Genomic DNA, 16,059 nt, shown 5'->3' with positions numbered 1-16,059 from the left:
CAAGCTAAGAGGAAGGGAGGCCAAGCAAGAGGACAACAGCAATTGAGTTTGGTGTAAAGCGCTATATACGTTACAAATAAAATGCAAAAGACCAGAGAGTATACCAAAAACATAGTTGCCCGAAAAGAGAAAAGCACAAGCTTGACGGAGATTATAAAGATGATAGTCGGCAGTGCGAGCAGTTTTGGAAGATATGAAGAGAGAAAGAAAGAGGGTTCGAAGGTGACTCCAAGATTTCAGGCAGAGGAGGCGAATGGGAGCATTGATGGTAGAAAAGCAATACTGATTGGAGACAGGGAAGGGGAGGCCGAAGAAAAGTAGAGGACGTCAGTCTTGGAAGAGTTGAGGTGAAGGCAGCGGGAGGCCATCCAAGCCTCAACAGCAGAGTGGCAAGAAGAAACAGTGTCCTGCAGAGAAGGGGAGAAAGAAAAGAACATTTGAGTGTCATCAGTGTTGAAATGGCAGGAGAGATTAAGAGTCGATGAGTGCAGAGAGGGGAAGGGTATACAGCGACCACAAAAAGGGGCAGAGGACAGAACCCTGAGGGACTCCAGAAAGAAGCAGGCTGGGGGAGGAAAGTTGACCAGCCCGGGAAACGGAGTAGGAACGGTTAGTAAGATAGAATTTGAACCACCTCAGGACAGGCCCAGAGAGGAAAGAGAACAAATAGGGTGACCAACAGTGTCAAAAGCAGCGGATAGATCAAGAAGGATAAGAATCGATGATAGCTTGTTGTGTTGAGCACAGAGGAGTGAGTTGTGGGAAGGTGCAGAAACCCGCTCTCTCAAAAGGTCTGTACGCTGATGTTAATAATGTTGCATATAACTTGACATCTTTGTTATTTAGACATTGCATTAGGGCCCAGTGGGTCAGAGAGCCCAGAAAGTCAGAGACCCAAGAGGACACAATCACCCCAATGATGTGGTATTTCTTGAAATGGGAGTATCAGAGTGAGAAAGCCATTCAAGGAGGCAAGGCTTGAATTTCACATGGACTTTCATGTTCATTTGAGTGGCGCTGCAGCCACATTGTAGGGGAGAATGTTGAGTGGAAATGGATTTAATTCACAAACCTAACAAGGTAGCAGACAAGGACTTGCCCGAGGACCCAAGTGCTGAAAAGGTATTGCAAGGAAAGATGCAGGCAACCAAAAGGCACAGAGGGGAAACAGTCACTCGCAGAATAGTTTGGAGAGATACCAACGCAAAGCTTGCTGCAAGACATTTCTTCTGCCTGTAGGAGGAACCATGGGCCTATATTACCAGTCCACAGGCACAATACTGGAAAATAATCGGTAGGACTAATCTGAAAAAGAGAAAGTTAGTGAGGGAGCTGTGCTATTTCAGAGAAATCGAGGCAGAGTAACTGTGGGAGCAGAAACAAGGATCCAAGGAGCCACGAACGTATGAAAGATTGGGGAATAGTTCTCTTTCAACCTCCTCCTACCCTCCAGTTGTTTCTGCACCAATGGCGTTCTACTTTTCACTTTTACACCCCTCCTTCTCACTTTTTCTCTCTTGACGTTCACCTACTAGCCACTACAAACTGCCACCTTCTTCCTCATAAAAATACCCACACTTAACCTGGAATGCTGAGTGTCTTTATACCAGTGCCCATCCACCCCTTTGTCTTGCGAGCTACAAGTCACGCTTAACTGTGTAAATCAAAACCTTGTTGGATATTTGATTGTCCTGGTCTGCACGATCATGCTTGTTTTTGATCCCATGATAGACCTGCATACTTTGTCTGCAGATCTCCAGGGCAAGCATCTACCCAACTGGCACCACGTCCATAAAGCAGAGTGGTTGGTTGAAAGGCGCAGTGTGCTCTTGCAACCACCACTGTCCAAATGAACCCTGATGACAAGCGTGGCTTTTAGGGATAAGTGGATCAAAGGCCAGAGTCAGATTTAAGGTTTTTAGAGGATGGGACAGCACAGTTGGGAGGTTGTGGACAATGTGAGCAAAGGGCCAGGAAGGCTGCTGTCAGAAGGGAGCAAAGCATTCTGTTCATGGGTTATGGGGGTTCAGGATTTGTGCAGGTGGTGAGATGGTCCTTGAAAGGTGTTCCCAAGATCCATCTTCCCAGAGAAATTTATTTTGCCTTTAAGACATACAACACCATGGATTCATTGGCCCCATTATCAAAAAGAACCCCTCTGTGCCCCCCTAATAGAAATGGAACAGCTGGAATGATTCTGAATTTGCCACTAGAAAACATGAACTCTATGGGAGAAGATCCAAGACCAAAGAACATAAACTGGTAGGCGTGTTTGACATAAAAGTGCTTTATGTTACCGTCAGATGACAGATAGAGGCTATACTCCAGTCTACAGGAAATGGGGTTCCCCTGAGGCTTGTGCCTTCTGGCCCATTGCCTCTCAGTCTTTGGCAGACAGATTATCTGCATATTTCACTGAAAACCTAGAGATCAACCAGGCCACCATCACTGACGAAACCAAAATCACTCCTCCCTCCACACAATGCAGTGAGTCCTTCTTCCTGGTTCTCTACTTTCACACTAGTATCGCTCTCTGGTATTGTGTCCTCAGTAATTAAAATAAAGGCGTCAGCTCATCAGGTGGTCCTTTGCCCGGCATATCCAGTGATACTCTGCCCCCTATCTGGATGCTCTGTGTGACAGCTAACCTCTCCAGCTACTTTACAGTATCAGATGGACCATCCCTATTCTGCCCAGTCTATTTTTCATATCTTGACACTGACAACCACTCTGCTACTTGGAAAACACCTTTTGCACCAAGGGCTGTCCTTAAATGGATTTCCTTCTTTCTCATGGACACAGAGGTACCGGGTGGATAATGTCCCTTTTTACTCAGCCTTCTATCTACGACAGTGGGGTTCCCTAAGGCTCCATCACTTCTTGTCTCTTTGGTGCCCATTTGACCCTTGTCTTGCCCATTTTCAGTCCTTTCTGCTGCCCCAAGCCAGACTGCTTCATGCCTCTTGTGTTGCTGTGCGTGGATATCGAGAGTAATATTTTTCTTAATGTGGCTGAGACTGAAATCTTCTGTCGGGCGCCCCTATCCCTCCTTCCCTTCTTTTTCCTGGACTTTCCACATTGGTCAAAACACCTAAATACCTGGTTGTTTTCTTTGATAACACTGACCACAAATCTTAGAGCCCTTGGGTGAGTCTCTTTCTCAATTCCACTCCCTTGACCGCATGCTGCCTTTCCTTACTTTTCCTCACAGGGTGGTGCTGACTAGAGTCTTGGTCCTCTCAAGGCTGGATTTCTGTCATTTCCTTTATCTGGGACTCTAAAAGAACCTTCTCCTGGATCCTCCAGTACGAGGGGTGTAGACACATCTTCAGACCCCTCATCCACATCACCACTGCTCTGAAGTCCCACCACTGGCTCCCTGTTGAGCCCAAGATCACCTTCAGGACACTATGCATCAGGCCTACTGAAGCATGACATGGGTACCTCCAATACGACGTGTGCAAGTACTACATGCCGAGGACTCCGAGATAACCCTCCTTCAGATCTGTGGCGGATACCTGTTGTCTGTCTGCCTCAGTTTCCTTAGCAGTATGCTGTCATGTATTTGGTACTATTCTGTTGTTTCTCTGCTCCTGTGGGTGTGATCTGCCCTTCTGTTTATATAGTTGGGTACCAGCGTGTACCTCTCCCCTAGCACCCAAGAGATCTGAATGTGATAAGCCTTTGAACATTGCTTTTCGCCGTCCCCGTAATTTCAATTTATTATGCCACAAAGTGACATTGTTCACATAAGGTGCCTTCAACTGTAAATAAATACATGATCCCATCAGGTGGTTCCCTTCTGCCAGGCCTGGGAGTCCCACAACCTGTTCTTAGATATTCTGCTCCCCAGTTACCCATCCCTCACTGGGACTCACTTCCCCTGTCTCAGGGTCCCTGGGTCCCTAGAGCTTAATGAAGAGGTAACTCTTATTCATTCTTTTTTTGGCCTTCATTCCTTATTTCTATATATGTATATGCAGGGAGGATGCTGTTTGATCACAAAAGAATGTGCAATGGATAAGAAATCGCGTTTGATGGGAAGCAGTGAGCTTCTTACAATGGGGTGAGTTCGAGTGACATTAGGATCAGGTTGTGTGGGGTGGGGGGGATAAATTGAACAGTCACTGGCCCAAAAAATGGGTGGACATACATAGATTAAGGGGCATTGCACTTGCCTTAGAAGCAAGACAACGCAGAGCAACACAGGTTCGACTCCCATGTCCGCGCTTAGAAACCTCTGGCTATTAAGCATGTTACAAATATCCAATTACAACCACCATTAGACATTTTTAAATGCAGGCAGGCGGTACGGCCGGCTGTATTAGGGATGTGAACATAATGGGTGTAGTGCTACAGTGCAAGCAGTAGAAAGTGAGGGACAGAGGCAGTGTAGAGGTGAGAGGAAAATGATAGCTAGAAGGCAGATTAGAGGTAGATTAAGAAGGTAAACTTTGAGACGAGGAGGTAGGCTTTTAGTTTGGTTTTTTACAAATCGTGTGGACTGTTTCTCGGGTGTCTGCGGGAAGAGAATTCCATGCTAGCAGAGTAAGAAGAGAAAGAGCGGAAGTGAGAGAATGAACAGGAAGGGCAAGAGCCACAAGGGGTAGTCATGGAGGCAGATCGGAGATTACGAGAAAGCAGCTTGTAGAGTTGGATAGATGCGGATAGATACTCTTTCTAAGTCGAGTGATGGACTCTGGAGCTGTGGGTATTCTACATCTACCTCCCTGTGGCTCCACATTGCTGAGCTAGGGCTGACAGCCGGCCTCAATCATCCAGCCTAAGATATGGGACATCATCACACCTGAGACCGTTCAGACAGTAAGGGTTAAGTTGTCCGCTTCTGTTGGAAATAGACACCATGCTTATTCAAAAGCCATGTTGAAGACCTAGTAGCTCTAGCAGGCAGGTATCCTCACCATCCTCTTCCCATGGACATTTTCATAGAGGATTAAGGTGTTTGCGATTGTTTCTCTGCACCTGCAATAGGAGAATATATGTTTTACGGATCATGGTTGTTCTGAGATTTAGTCAGTAGAGCAGTAACTGTGGAAGCCAAATTGAAAGTGCTAATTATTAAGTAGGGATTTGGCTCCTTGTTTGTAGTAGACTTGGAATGTTCTCTTTATGAAAGGATGTTTTTGGGCTGGATCTGGCTGTCTGTATTCTTTATCGATGTTCAGTGGTTGCTTCTGGCTGCTTGTGTGTGGCAGTTTGGTGGGGAACGGCTTTTGGTTGTTTCCTTGCTGGTAAGTACAAAGATCAGTGCATGAGAGAATACGAAGATCAGTACCTGGTTTGTTTTGTTGAATTGCTTTTATGTTGAATGTTGATTTGATTTTTTATGATTTTGTGGATGACTAGCTTTGCCAGGTCATTGCATTATGAGTTAAGTTCATTAGCCTGTGTACCTCAAATAGCTAAACCTATCAGTGATCTTTCATCTGACGCTTGACATTCATATTCTAGCAATGTTCAGAACATATCCTCATATGTTTAATCTCCAAACTCGGTGTAGACTGCACCTGTCATTTAACCTCTTGTTTCCAGCAGCTGCCAGACTTTAAACAAACAAATTAACAAGGGGGGTCCTGGGAGTCCCTCTGCCAGACATTAGTCCTGGTTACGAGAGACTTACCCAGAGTCTTTAGCTCACTATCTTTCACAGAGAAGAAATATCCCAAACATATCAGTCTTTGTCCTGCCCTGGGGCAGTCCAGCACCAAAATGCTAGGCAATTCTCCTCTGAACAAGAGTACCAACAGAAACCCCAGACACGTGTTTCGGTCTGGTTGGACCTCATCAGTAGGGTGGATCTGTGCCTCTCTAAGAATAGTGAGCAAGGGGTCCACGTCTGGATTCCCATAGTAACTTAGGGTGAGACCCAAAGTTACTTAAATATGCAAATTAACAAGGGGGGTCCTGGGAGTCCCTCTGCCAGACATTAGTCCTGGTTACGAGAGACTTACCCAGAGTCTTTAGCCACCCTTGTTAATTTGCATATTTAAGTAACTTTGGGTCTCAGAGGAGAATTGCCTAGCATTTCGGTGCTGGACTGCCCCTGATATGTTTGGGATATTTCTTCTCTGTGAAAGATAGTGAGCTAAAGACTCCGGGTAAGTCTCTCGTAACCAGGACTAATGTCTGGCAGAGGGACTCCCAGGACCCCCCTTGTTAATTTGCATATTTAAGTAACCTTGGGTCTCAGAGGAAAATTGCCTAGCATTTCGGTGCTGGACTGCCCCAGGGCAGGACAAAGACTGATATGTTTGGGATATTTCTTCTCTGTGAAAGATAGTGGGCTAAAGACTCTGGGTAAGTCTCTCGTAACCAGGACTAATGTCTGGCAGAGGGCCTCCCAGAACCCCCCTTGTTAATTTGCAGACTTTAAACAAAGCCAGAGGTTTCCTGTCGCAATAGCGAATCATTCTTTCAGTTGAGGGGAGCTACAAACTTCCGGTATTATACACACATTTTTCACAAAACCGTACTATTATTTGAATTAATCCTATTTCATAAAATAATAATTGGAGATAAACCTAATAAACATGTAGACCCTGCCGTGCACTGCCCAATTCATTAGAATGCATGCGTCATTTTTTCGAGAAATATAGTATGTTATTTGAAATGCACAGATCCACCCAGCTAGCATAAGAGGTCAATAACAATACAAGAGTGTTGAAATCACATATGATTCTGTGGAATATTTCATGTGGGAACATCCTCTTTTCTGTAAATTGTATAAATGGGAAGAGTTCATAATATGGATTACCTGCTTAAACATAAATATAAATATTTTGAATGGATAATATCATTGTGTGATAAATGTTCTTGGTTTTTTGCAGAGGTGCTGGAATTGGGGGCCTTGGAATAACAGTTGAGGGCCCATCTGAATCCAAAATGTCCTGCAAAGATAATAAAGATGGCAGCTGTAGTGTGGAATATATTCCTTATGCACCGGGAGATTATGACGTCAATATCACCTATGGCGGAGAGCACATACCTGGTAAGCCATTCTTGAGTGTGATTAGCACTTTAAGTGATACCCACTGCCCTCCAATGCAGCATGTTCTACCAGCATCTATTGGACGGGCACTCAAAGGTATCTAATGTATTTCCTGTTAACCTTCTAATTGCCTGACCTCTACAGTAGGAGTGCTGTAAGGGTGCAGAAGAAAGACTCTGGCACAAAGGTGGCATGTTTGGGGCTGAAGACTTTTATTTAGTTATACAACAAGAGAAATCCTACCATTCTCCATCCCTAAGAGGGGTTTCCCTGTCTTAACTAAAGATCTAAGAGGACTGTCCGAATGTCTGTTAAATTAAGTGCCATGTGTAAGGAAAGGCTTTGTATCGTCAATGAAGACCGACAGAAATAAGATGCAGTTCAAGGGTGTTTCTTGAATTTTAAAGGGTTGGTTAAATGCCCATCTAAACCTAGATGTAAGGATAGGAGCAAGCTACAACCATCAAATAATAATAATGCAGTCCAAGTTGAGTCTGTCAAAATAAATGGGCCTATGCTAATAAACCTATTGTCAAGCCTTACTTCTAAATTCAAAATGGTGTGGGACAGTAGTGTATGCAAAAAAGGAAAAGTGTTCAAGAAATAATATGTCAGGATAGTTGAGCAATTGGCTTCCCTTCCCCACGTTTTCAGCATGACACAAGGCAGCACATTCGAGCTTCGTGCACACTCTGGCTGCTTGGGCACTGGAACACAGTTAAATGGTTCAGCTGGTGTCACACCTCTCTGGCAAGGTCTTCAAGAAACAAAAAGGATTCTCAAAAGAAACAGTTCTTGTCAAAACAAAGGCTTCCTCCGCCTTGAAACAAAAGTTCACTTTACTTGTCAAAACACACAGACTTCTTTTACTTGTTACCTTGGGCTTTCCCTTCTCCAAGCTTTTATCGTCGAAGGCTTTCGAAATGGGAAGGCGGTTTTACTTATACCATACCCGACCACTTTTACCTTTACGGTACTACCTTATTTCCCAGTGTCTGCTGGTACTTGTAGTTCCTTTTGTGACTTGTACAATTACTTTAATATTTCACATTTCTCATTCTCATCGGTTTCCCTCTGCCGGGATCAGACCATGTAGGGTCTCCCTTTGTCAGGCTTGGACCTATTTTAGCTTCTTGTCTATTTTACTTTTCACATTCACTTTTAAGCGCTCCCAAACCTCATGCTTGTCTTTTGTCAGTTTCCTTACCTCACCGGTTGGGGTTGGAGTCTTTCAATCTTTGCGCTGGTTTAATGTCTGAGTCAAGAAGGTCCCTGATAAAGTTACGTCTCCCCAATTCTACCGTTCACCCAGGAGGATTTGTTGATAACCTTGAAGCATGATAACTTTTCCTTTCTCTTGCAGCTGGGCTGGCAAACACAACCTTTGTGGTTTTGAGAAGAAGGTGTACTTTCGCACAACGGGCCTCTGTGTCCAGCTACTGACGCTCACCCCTTTGCTTTCCGCTCTCCTCTGCTTTTCTCGCTACTGCTCTGGAGGGACAGCCTCCTCTCGTGCCTCGCCTTGTGCTCGACTCCTCGGGGGTCTCCCTCAGTTGGGTTCAGACTCCTCCTTCAATGCACCAGTGTTCAAATGGGATTTCTCCTGAGGTCATTGTTTTACTACCTCCCCCTCAAAAGCCTGGGTCTTTGAGTTTGACCCAGGGGAGGAGTTCTGGGTTGGTCCCCGTCAGGCAGCCTCAACTTCCCCTGGGTTAGCCTTCTAGGTGTATAGGTCCCCCACCACACTGCCACCTCTCTTCCTGGGCTTACATGCTCAGTGTTCTGACAGTCCTTCCCACTCCAAGCATTACAGGGTTGCTTAAGTTTTGCCTCCTTCCTCCTGGCTTCCCTGCTTCCTTCAGCATCCCCAACTTGCTCAGAGTGTGCCTGGATGTCTGACCTTTTTATACTTTTAAATGAGTTGATTGGAGACAGGTGTAACTAGTTGTGCCTCCATGCCTGACTCTTCCTGACCTCATTACCGGGACAACATGGAGACTGCCCATAGGAATACATTGCCCATAGATTCCCATGGGTAATCCTCATGACTAACATCTACCTCTTCTTCGACACAGTATTTGGACTTCCAGAACGGAAGTAGGGATTGTGGGAGTTGTAGGCTTTCCTGGAGATCATGGAAAAACCATGGAGGCTTTCGTCCTGATGAAGGGGTAAATGTTTTGTGATGGGTGAATGGATTTTTTTTTGTTTTCATTTCCCTGGTCGTTTTCTCCTTTTTAATACAGAAATGTACTGGGGTATGATGGGACTCTGCCCATGACAACTGAGGGGGATGTCTGGTAGGGGTGTATTGGAACGGGAGGAATACCATGGCTCGCCGAGGGTGTCTCTCCCATATTCCCAAAGGACCTCCTGCCCAGGTGATCCTCCCTCACTCGTCCGCCATAGGGGTGGGATCCAAGAGCGATGGCCCTCTACTGGCCACTTGATAAAGGATCCCTGGCACTAGCTTGGGAGAAACGCGGCAGGTTTCTCACACCTGTGTCAAATAAACCTTACTTCAGCCCCTTACACTATAAACTAAAGAGTAAAGCAGTATTGTTCTGGTCCCAGGAGAATGCCTCCCTTCTCCCGGCGTTCCGTCTCAGATTAGCCCAAGGGAATGACTCCCTTCACTAGGCCTGTTGGACATTCAACCCGGTCCAAATGACCAGGATCATGACTCCCATCTTCTGGTAATCATAAAACAATCTCTTAAAACCAGGAAGAATGAATCCCTTCCCCATGTCTTCTGCTCATTAGGTTTCACACTTACAACACCCAACTCTGAGTGTTATGAGGGTCCTCGACCGTGGCTTCTCTCTTCTTGTTTGGTTTGGCCCACTTGGTTCACTTTCCTGCCATGAGGAAGATGACTCGTATCACTCTTGGTTTGGGTCCCCAACCCCAGTTTTCTTCGGTTTGGCCCACTTTCCTGCCGGCTACTGCCACATGGAAGTGACTTGTATCACTCTCTTGGTTTGGGTCCCTGACAACAGTTTCTCTTTTGTTTGGCCCACTTGGTTCACTTCCCCGCCAAGTACTGCCATGAGGAAGATGACTCGTAACCTTGCAATTGTTAATGTGGTTCAGGTCGTAGACCGTCGATTCTCTCTCCTTCCTCCCACATGTCTGTCTCTCTGTCCAAATACTAACACAAAGGGGATGCTTTGGGGCATTACTGCCAGGTGGGGTGTTGTGAAGGAAATCATGAAGCAAGACACAGACAACCGATTCAAAGCTCAAAGCAAAATTGTTTATTAACTCAAATGTCAGGATGGTTGAAAGCCCGTCTTGCCCGATGCTAAGGTGGGATTTCCCTACCTGAACTAAACTAAGGAAAGTCTGAGTCAAAAGGTTAAACTTAAAAGTCTGTCTATGTGATCTAAGTAAGCCAACAACGTTGTCTGCTGCATGTTCGGCGTGCAGCCACACAATGATCAAGGATACAACGTGACTTCAACATGAGGAGCGGCAACCATATAAAGGCTTCATCTCATTAAATGAGGAAGATACCAATCTGGGAACATTCCTGTGGTCGTGTGGAATTGTTATCCATTTCATGAAATTATTTCTCCAGGTTCTGAGCAGTTGCCAGATCAAACAAAAAGGGTTAGGCGAACGAATAAGGTGCTGAAATCAAGTAATTGTAAAGTAAGGCGTTGTGCAATATTTACTCCATATCTGCACTAAGTTAGAGGTAACACTAGGTCTGGGCACCTGAGGGAGGGGTAACTATCCACTCTTGTCTAGTTCAATATGTGTCCAAAACTTATCCTTGCCCTCACAACTAAAGCTAAACAATATGTAGGGATGTCAACAATAAAAGAAATGGTGATCAACACACACAAAGTTCTGAGATTATTCCAGCTTCTAGCTTCCTTTTCAGCTCCCCTTCCCCAGGGGAGGACTAGAAACTTTTGGCCTGGGGGGCAAGTACAATTTTCTGGCCCCTGGTGCAGTGGCCCAACCCCACAATGCAGCATCCCCGACTTCCCGAACAACTAAACTTAACACCAACCTCTCCCCCCATGTACTCGCCAACATTACTTTCCTTTTATGCAACATATCTTTCAGTTATGTTTGTGTTTTCTTGGAGACCCTGGCCCAAGGGAACCTCTTCGACATACCAAACCTAGAAACCTTATTTAACCAGCATGATATAATTTGGTGAAATGGGAAACCTGAGATTTGAATCCAGGTTTCTCGTCTCCTAGTTTGCAACTGGACAGCAGTCTATATTTGTATTGGCTGGCACGGCAACATATACATACCTGGCGTCCTGCCTCCCTATTGCAACACACAAAAGCCAGACCTGGCACCCTGTTTACCAATGTACCACACCACAAGTACCTCACTTGGCGTACTGCCTCTTCACCAGTACACATTCCATAAATGGTTAATTCTTATGTATGGAGAAACACTATAGATTATAAACTCATGTGAGTGAGACTTTCCCCACAGACTGCTAAGGAAAACAAGGCACAGTTGTTAAGACAGATTTCTTAACTCTGACCTGGTAGGCAAACGTTTAGGAGGCCACCCTCGGTTTAGTGAAACAGGGGAACCTTCTGGACAAGCCAGAATAATCTAGGTAGCTTGGCAGGTGTTCAAGACTAAGGGCCTCATTAGGACCCAGGCGGTAAGGGGTTTACGGCGGCGTAAACAGCGCCGACCCTTACCGCCTGATTCCGAGGTCCCTTAGCGCCATGGAGGATTTAACACCTGCTTTTAGCAGGTGTTAAAATCCATGGCGCTAAGGGACCTTGTTGTTAATTACGCCACCGTAATTTACGGTGGCGTAATTAACGCCTTCCCCACTCCCATTATGCCCTATGGGTCAAAAATGGGAATGGGGAATGGGGAAGGGTAAATGGGTTAATGGGGACTTACCGCCCCGCCAACCTCGGAATGGGGCGGTAAGTCCGCCAACCACCATGGCGTAAACGTAGTTTACGCCATGGTGGTAAAGGTACGACCCAGGCGGTAACTTACCGCCTGGGTCGTAATGAGGCCCTAAGTCTCAGGAGGGTGAGAGTGATTGGAAGCCCACAATGAGCACACACCGCAACAAACCACAAATTACGCTTAGACAAGTGTATATGAAAAATATCTATACATTTATTGTCGGACAGACCAAATAGGCACAAGCACTTTAGCACGGAGTAAAACAATGATCACACAAATCCTTAAACTATACAGTATATATGGATTACATTTCCTAGTGCAATTCAGTTCCAAACTACAACCACAACCTGTGATAAAAGGGGGGAAGTTTAGTACACAAATGGCAATAGGTTATTCTTCAGAGTTCGGTCCGAAATTTTCGTCTACAACTCTAAGAGGGGAGCCTTGTACTCAACAGTGCTCAACAGTACAGTTGTGCGTAAAAACGCACAAAGGAGCAGTTCTTCTTTGCAGGGCTGCAGCAAGTGAGGAAAGGGCTTGAGGCGATGAAGAATACGTTCCCACTATTCGAGTAGGCCCTGCCCTTGGCGGCAAAGCAGTATTCAGTGGTGAGAATAGCTAGGGAGCGCAGGTTAACCCAGCCAAGTTTGAATACCCTTCAGGGATACCTGTGCGTAAAAATGATCGCTTGTGCCAGGAGGCCACCGGTAAGTTATGCAAGTTCTCACCGACCCTCTGCACAGACCGGATCAAACTTGGCCAGTTTAGTCAAGGTCGCTAGTAGGTTCGAGTCCTGCAGTTTCGCTCTGCTCCGGCTCTCAGCGACTGCAGTGGACAACGATCGTCTGTGACAGGACAGCGGTCCTTTCCCAGCTTCCGAAGGAGGTATGAAGAAAATTCTGGTGCATCTGGCTTCAGGGCACAGGAAAGCAGAACAGCAGGCGAACAATAGCGACCGTCACCACCAGGTTGTGACGCGGGAATCTAGGATGCGGGCCACGTAACACGCTCTTCTAATTCGGCACCCAGAGGGGCTAGGCCTATGAAATTTGGCGGGAGACTGCACGGGACCTGCACTCGACAGCGGCGGAGCTGCGGGATACCTTGAGATAGAGCTGGAAACTTCAATGGATGGCCCAGTAACAATTCCAAAGGGGCTCATTTGGTCGTTAAGCAGGGGGCACCGAGAGTAGTTTCCACTACTCCAAAGGGACGAAGCGCCTTCGCAGGCCTGCTTGATGGAAGAAGAAAGTATGGGTTTGACAGAACAGCAGAGGGCAAAGCGTGCCAAAACCGCCCAAAGCATTTCCGGTAGCATTACGAGTCTGTTACTTTGTGTAAGAGACTTACCTCCTTCTGTAGTTCAGTGAGAACACAGGTGACAAGCCTGGAATGGCTGCAGAGCCCCTTCTCTTTTCCAAGATTAGCTTTGCGCCAAAATCAAGGACTTCCAATAGAAGATCTGCTCTCTTGCAGGCATCCCAGACGCGGACTAATCATGGCCCACAGTGGTCTGGTATTCATTCACTCCAGAATTCCTGGCACAAGCAGTGTGGATTGGAACTACACAGTGCCAGCCATCTTCCTGGGCAAACATACGTGACAGGCAGAAGCCTGCAAAAGAGATTGTTTTTTTGTGGGAGGCTGCATGCCCAAATAAGGAAAACCCGGGTTACTCGACCTGGGTGAAGGCAAGGGACAACATGGCCATGGGACAGAACAAAATTCTTTGTGGTTCGGCCCTTTTCGGACCTGGCCACAGTCTTGAGCCAAACACGTTAAATGCAGTTTAACTCGATAAAAAGAAGTAAAACATTATGAAAAGTAACTGCTACCACCAGCTCTTCCCAGGCACACTCGTACAATCACCAAAAAATCCTTTGAGGGTGTCTAGGGCCATAAAACCAAAATGAACCCCAGTGCACGGTACTGGAAGGTACATAGAGCACTGTTAAACAGTTACCAAGAAATGGCAACATAGTTTCCCACTACTGACAGTCTGAAGGACGTGTCAGTTTCCCAATAACAAGTGAGCAAAAGCCCAGGGGAGTTCAGCTGAAGGCTGGGCTCCACTGGAAAAAGTCAGGTTAGGTTAGCTAAACAAAAGCAAAAGGTTGGGGGGAGGGAAAATTACACAATAATGAAATCCTTCCTAACAACAGTAATAAAAAGTGATTTGCTCAGGCTAACATAATGTGTCAATTGTGATAGGAGGAGATTTAAGCCCTATCTTCCTGGTTCCACAGTTTTAAACGTAGACAACAGTGGGAACTTCCTCTTCTCTTGTTCCATCTTCAATAATACAACCAACAAAACACTTTCTGCAAAGTTGTTATTCAAGGCCTAACCTAGTACACTGTTCAATAAATCTGGTTTTCAAAGCACCGAGTCACATGACAAAGCAACCTGACAAAGTATAAGACATTTCTTAATTGAAACATCTGCTAACCTACATTTCCAGATTTCTATCTCATTTACCATATTTTCTTTTCCCATAACGCTGTGTTGACCTTCCTTTGCACCACACCCTTTCAGACTTCCTTTCTCCTTTTGTACCATCCATTAACCCTTAACTCAATCCCTTTCTCTCACACCCCATTTACTTGCCCACATTGCTCAGTCACCAATTCCTTGTCACGCGCCCCTTCCGTTGAACTGGCTCACAGGTACATAATAGACCACTTTCATTTGCTAATCGGCCTCTGCCAGACAACAATGTTTTCTCTGAACAGATGGGAATTACAGGCACTTTCTTTCAATATAGTGACAAATGTTTTTACAAAGGGTCATGGTAAGGGTGAAAAGGTGAGCATCGTTGATGCCCTCTCTCACCATCTTACCTACGTTTTGCATAAAAGGGTCAGAATGGTAAATATTTACAATAGTGATATCAACCATTGGAAATAGATGACATTTTCTTTTTATAAAAATACATTTTTATGTAACCACCTACAGAGGTAGTATTTATAAAAATACCTCCAGTGATATTCCAAAAATACCATCTCTGCCAGTGGTTAACTTGGACAGATTTACACAAATACCACTAGTGGAGGCTGTAACTTTCTCCAGCGGTATTTAATGAAACAAATCCACCCAACTCTGAATGTAGTAGTCCTGTAATAATTAATACTTAAGTGTTACATCTTTCTGCACCTGTCCTTCAAGTGTACCCAATAGGGAGTACCACCATCCATAGCTATACGCCCCAAATAGTAATAGTCATCAGTGCTATTCGGGGTGCTATATACATCTTTTTGTAATGAGTTCACCAGGGATCTAGAAATTCCCCAGAGGAACGGGGAAGCATTCTTGCAGAATAAAACTGGGGACAAACTCTTAAAATATGAACCCTTACTTCCTTGGCAAGTAGGAGTCGTGATAAGCTGCTGATGATTGTAACAGTCCAATGGTGTATAGCCCACAGTGTTGCCAACATTACTATCCAGGGTCATAAAATCTTGCCATTTAAATGCTTACATTGCCGTTGAACTATATGAACATGCTCCAGTGCGTAGGCTCTCCTCACTCTAACATACCCTCTGTGGAGGGCCATGAGTAGGGGCCACCCAGGCACATCTGCTACACTGCTGAAATCAAGACGTGTGTCAATCTATCTAAACAGAAGCCAAGTAGGCCTGAGAGCGTTCAGTTCATTCAATGCAGACTAGATTCTGAAGGATTTCACCTTTTTCAATGTTTTGTTACGGGTTGAAGATCTGCCCCAGGGAGCAATAGCCCAGCTAGCCTGGGTGGCAAATACCACCTTGCCACACTTCCCAGGCCGCCCCTACCTTCCCCGAAGTTCAAAACAGTTCCACAAATCATTTGGGCTCCCTGTCCCAAGTTCAAGGCAACACAGTTCCAACAAAAAGGGCCTTGAGGCTCCCGTCCTCAAGACAGCATTGCAGTTCATCAAGTCTCAGGGTTCCCTTCCTCAAGACTTCAAATTGCCCAGGCATGCTTGGTTTCAATGTTTAACACAATTCCAGATCAACTTATCATGCCTTCCGGATAGTACTAACAGTTCACTTAGATTCTCCTTCTTGGTTTAATTCAACAATGTCTTTTAGTTTTCACAATTGTGGGCACTCTGGTCTAAGCACTGCTGTCAGACCACACGGTCTGCCCATCACATGTCGCGC

At 45.5% G+C, this 16,059-nt stretch overlaps 1 protein-coding gene across 4 annotated transcripts in view; it reads left to right on the top strand.

Annotated features, from left to right (window-relative positions):
- FLNB (filamin B) overlaps positions 1-16,059 on the top strand; it is a 626,251-nt gene that overhangs the window by 441,856 nt on the left and 168,336 nt on the right. For all 4 annotated transcript variants that reach the window (XM_069643780.1, XM_069643779.1, XM_069643783.1 and 1 more), the window contains exon 24: positions 6,849-7,009. In XM_069643780.1, the coding sequence (XP_069499881.1) occupies positions 6,849-7,009 (161 nt within the window). The remainder of the gene's footprint in view (positions 1-6,848; positions 7,010-16,059) is intronic.

Source organism: Ambystoma mexicanum, chromosome 2p (assembly GCF_040938575.1).
Source record: "Ambystoma mexicanum isolate Mex_15411 chromosome 2p, UKY_AmexF1_1, whole genome shotgun sequence".
NCBI classification, from domain to species: Eukaryota; Metazoa; Chordata; class Amphibia; order Caudata; family Ambystomatidae; genus Ambystoma; species Ambystoma mexicanum.
The sequence above is the reverse complement of the archived record's forward strand: the minus strand, read 5'-3'. Positions and strand labels throughout refer to the sequence as shown.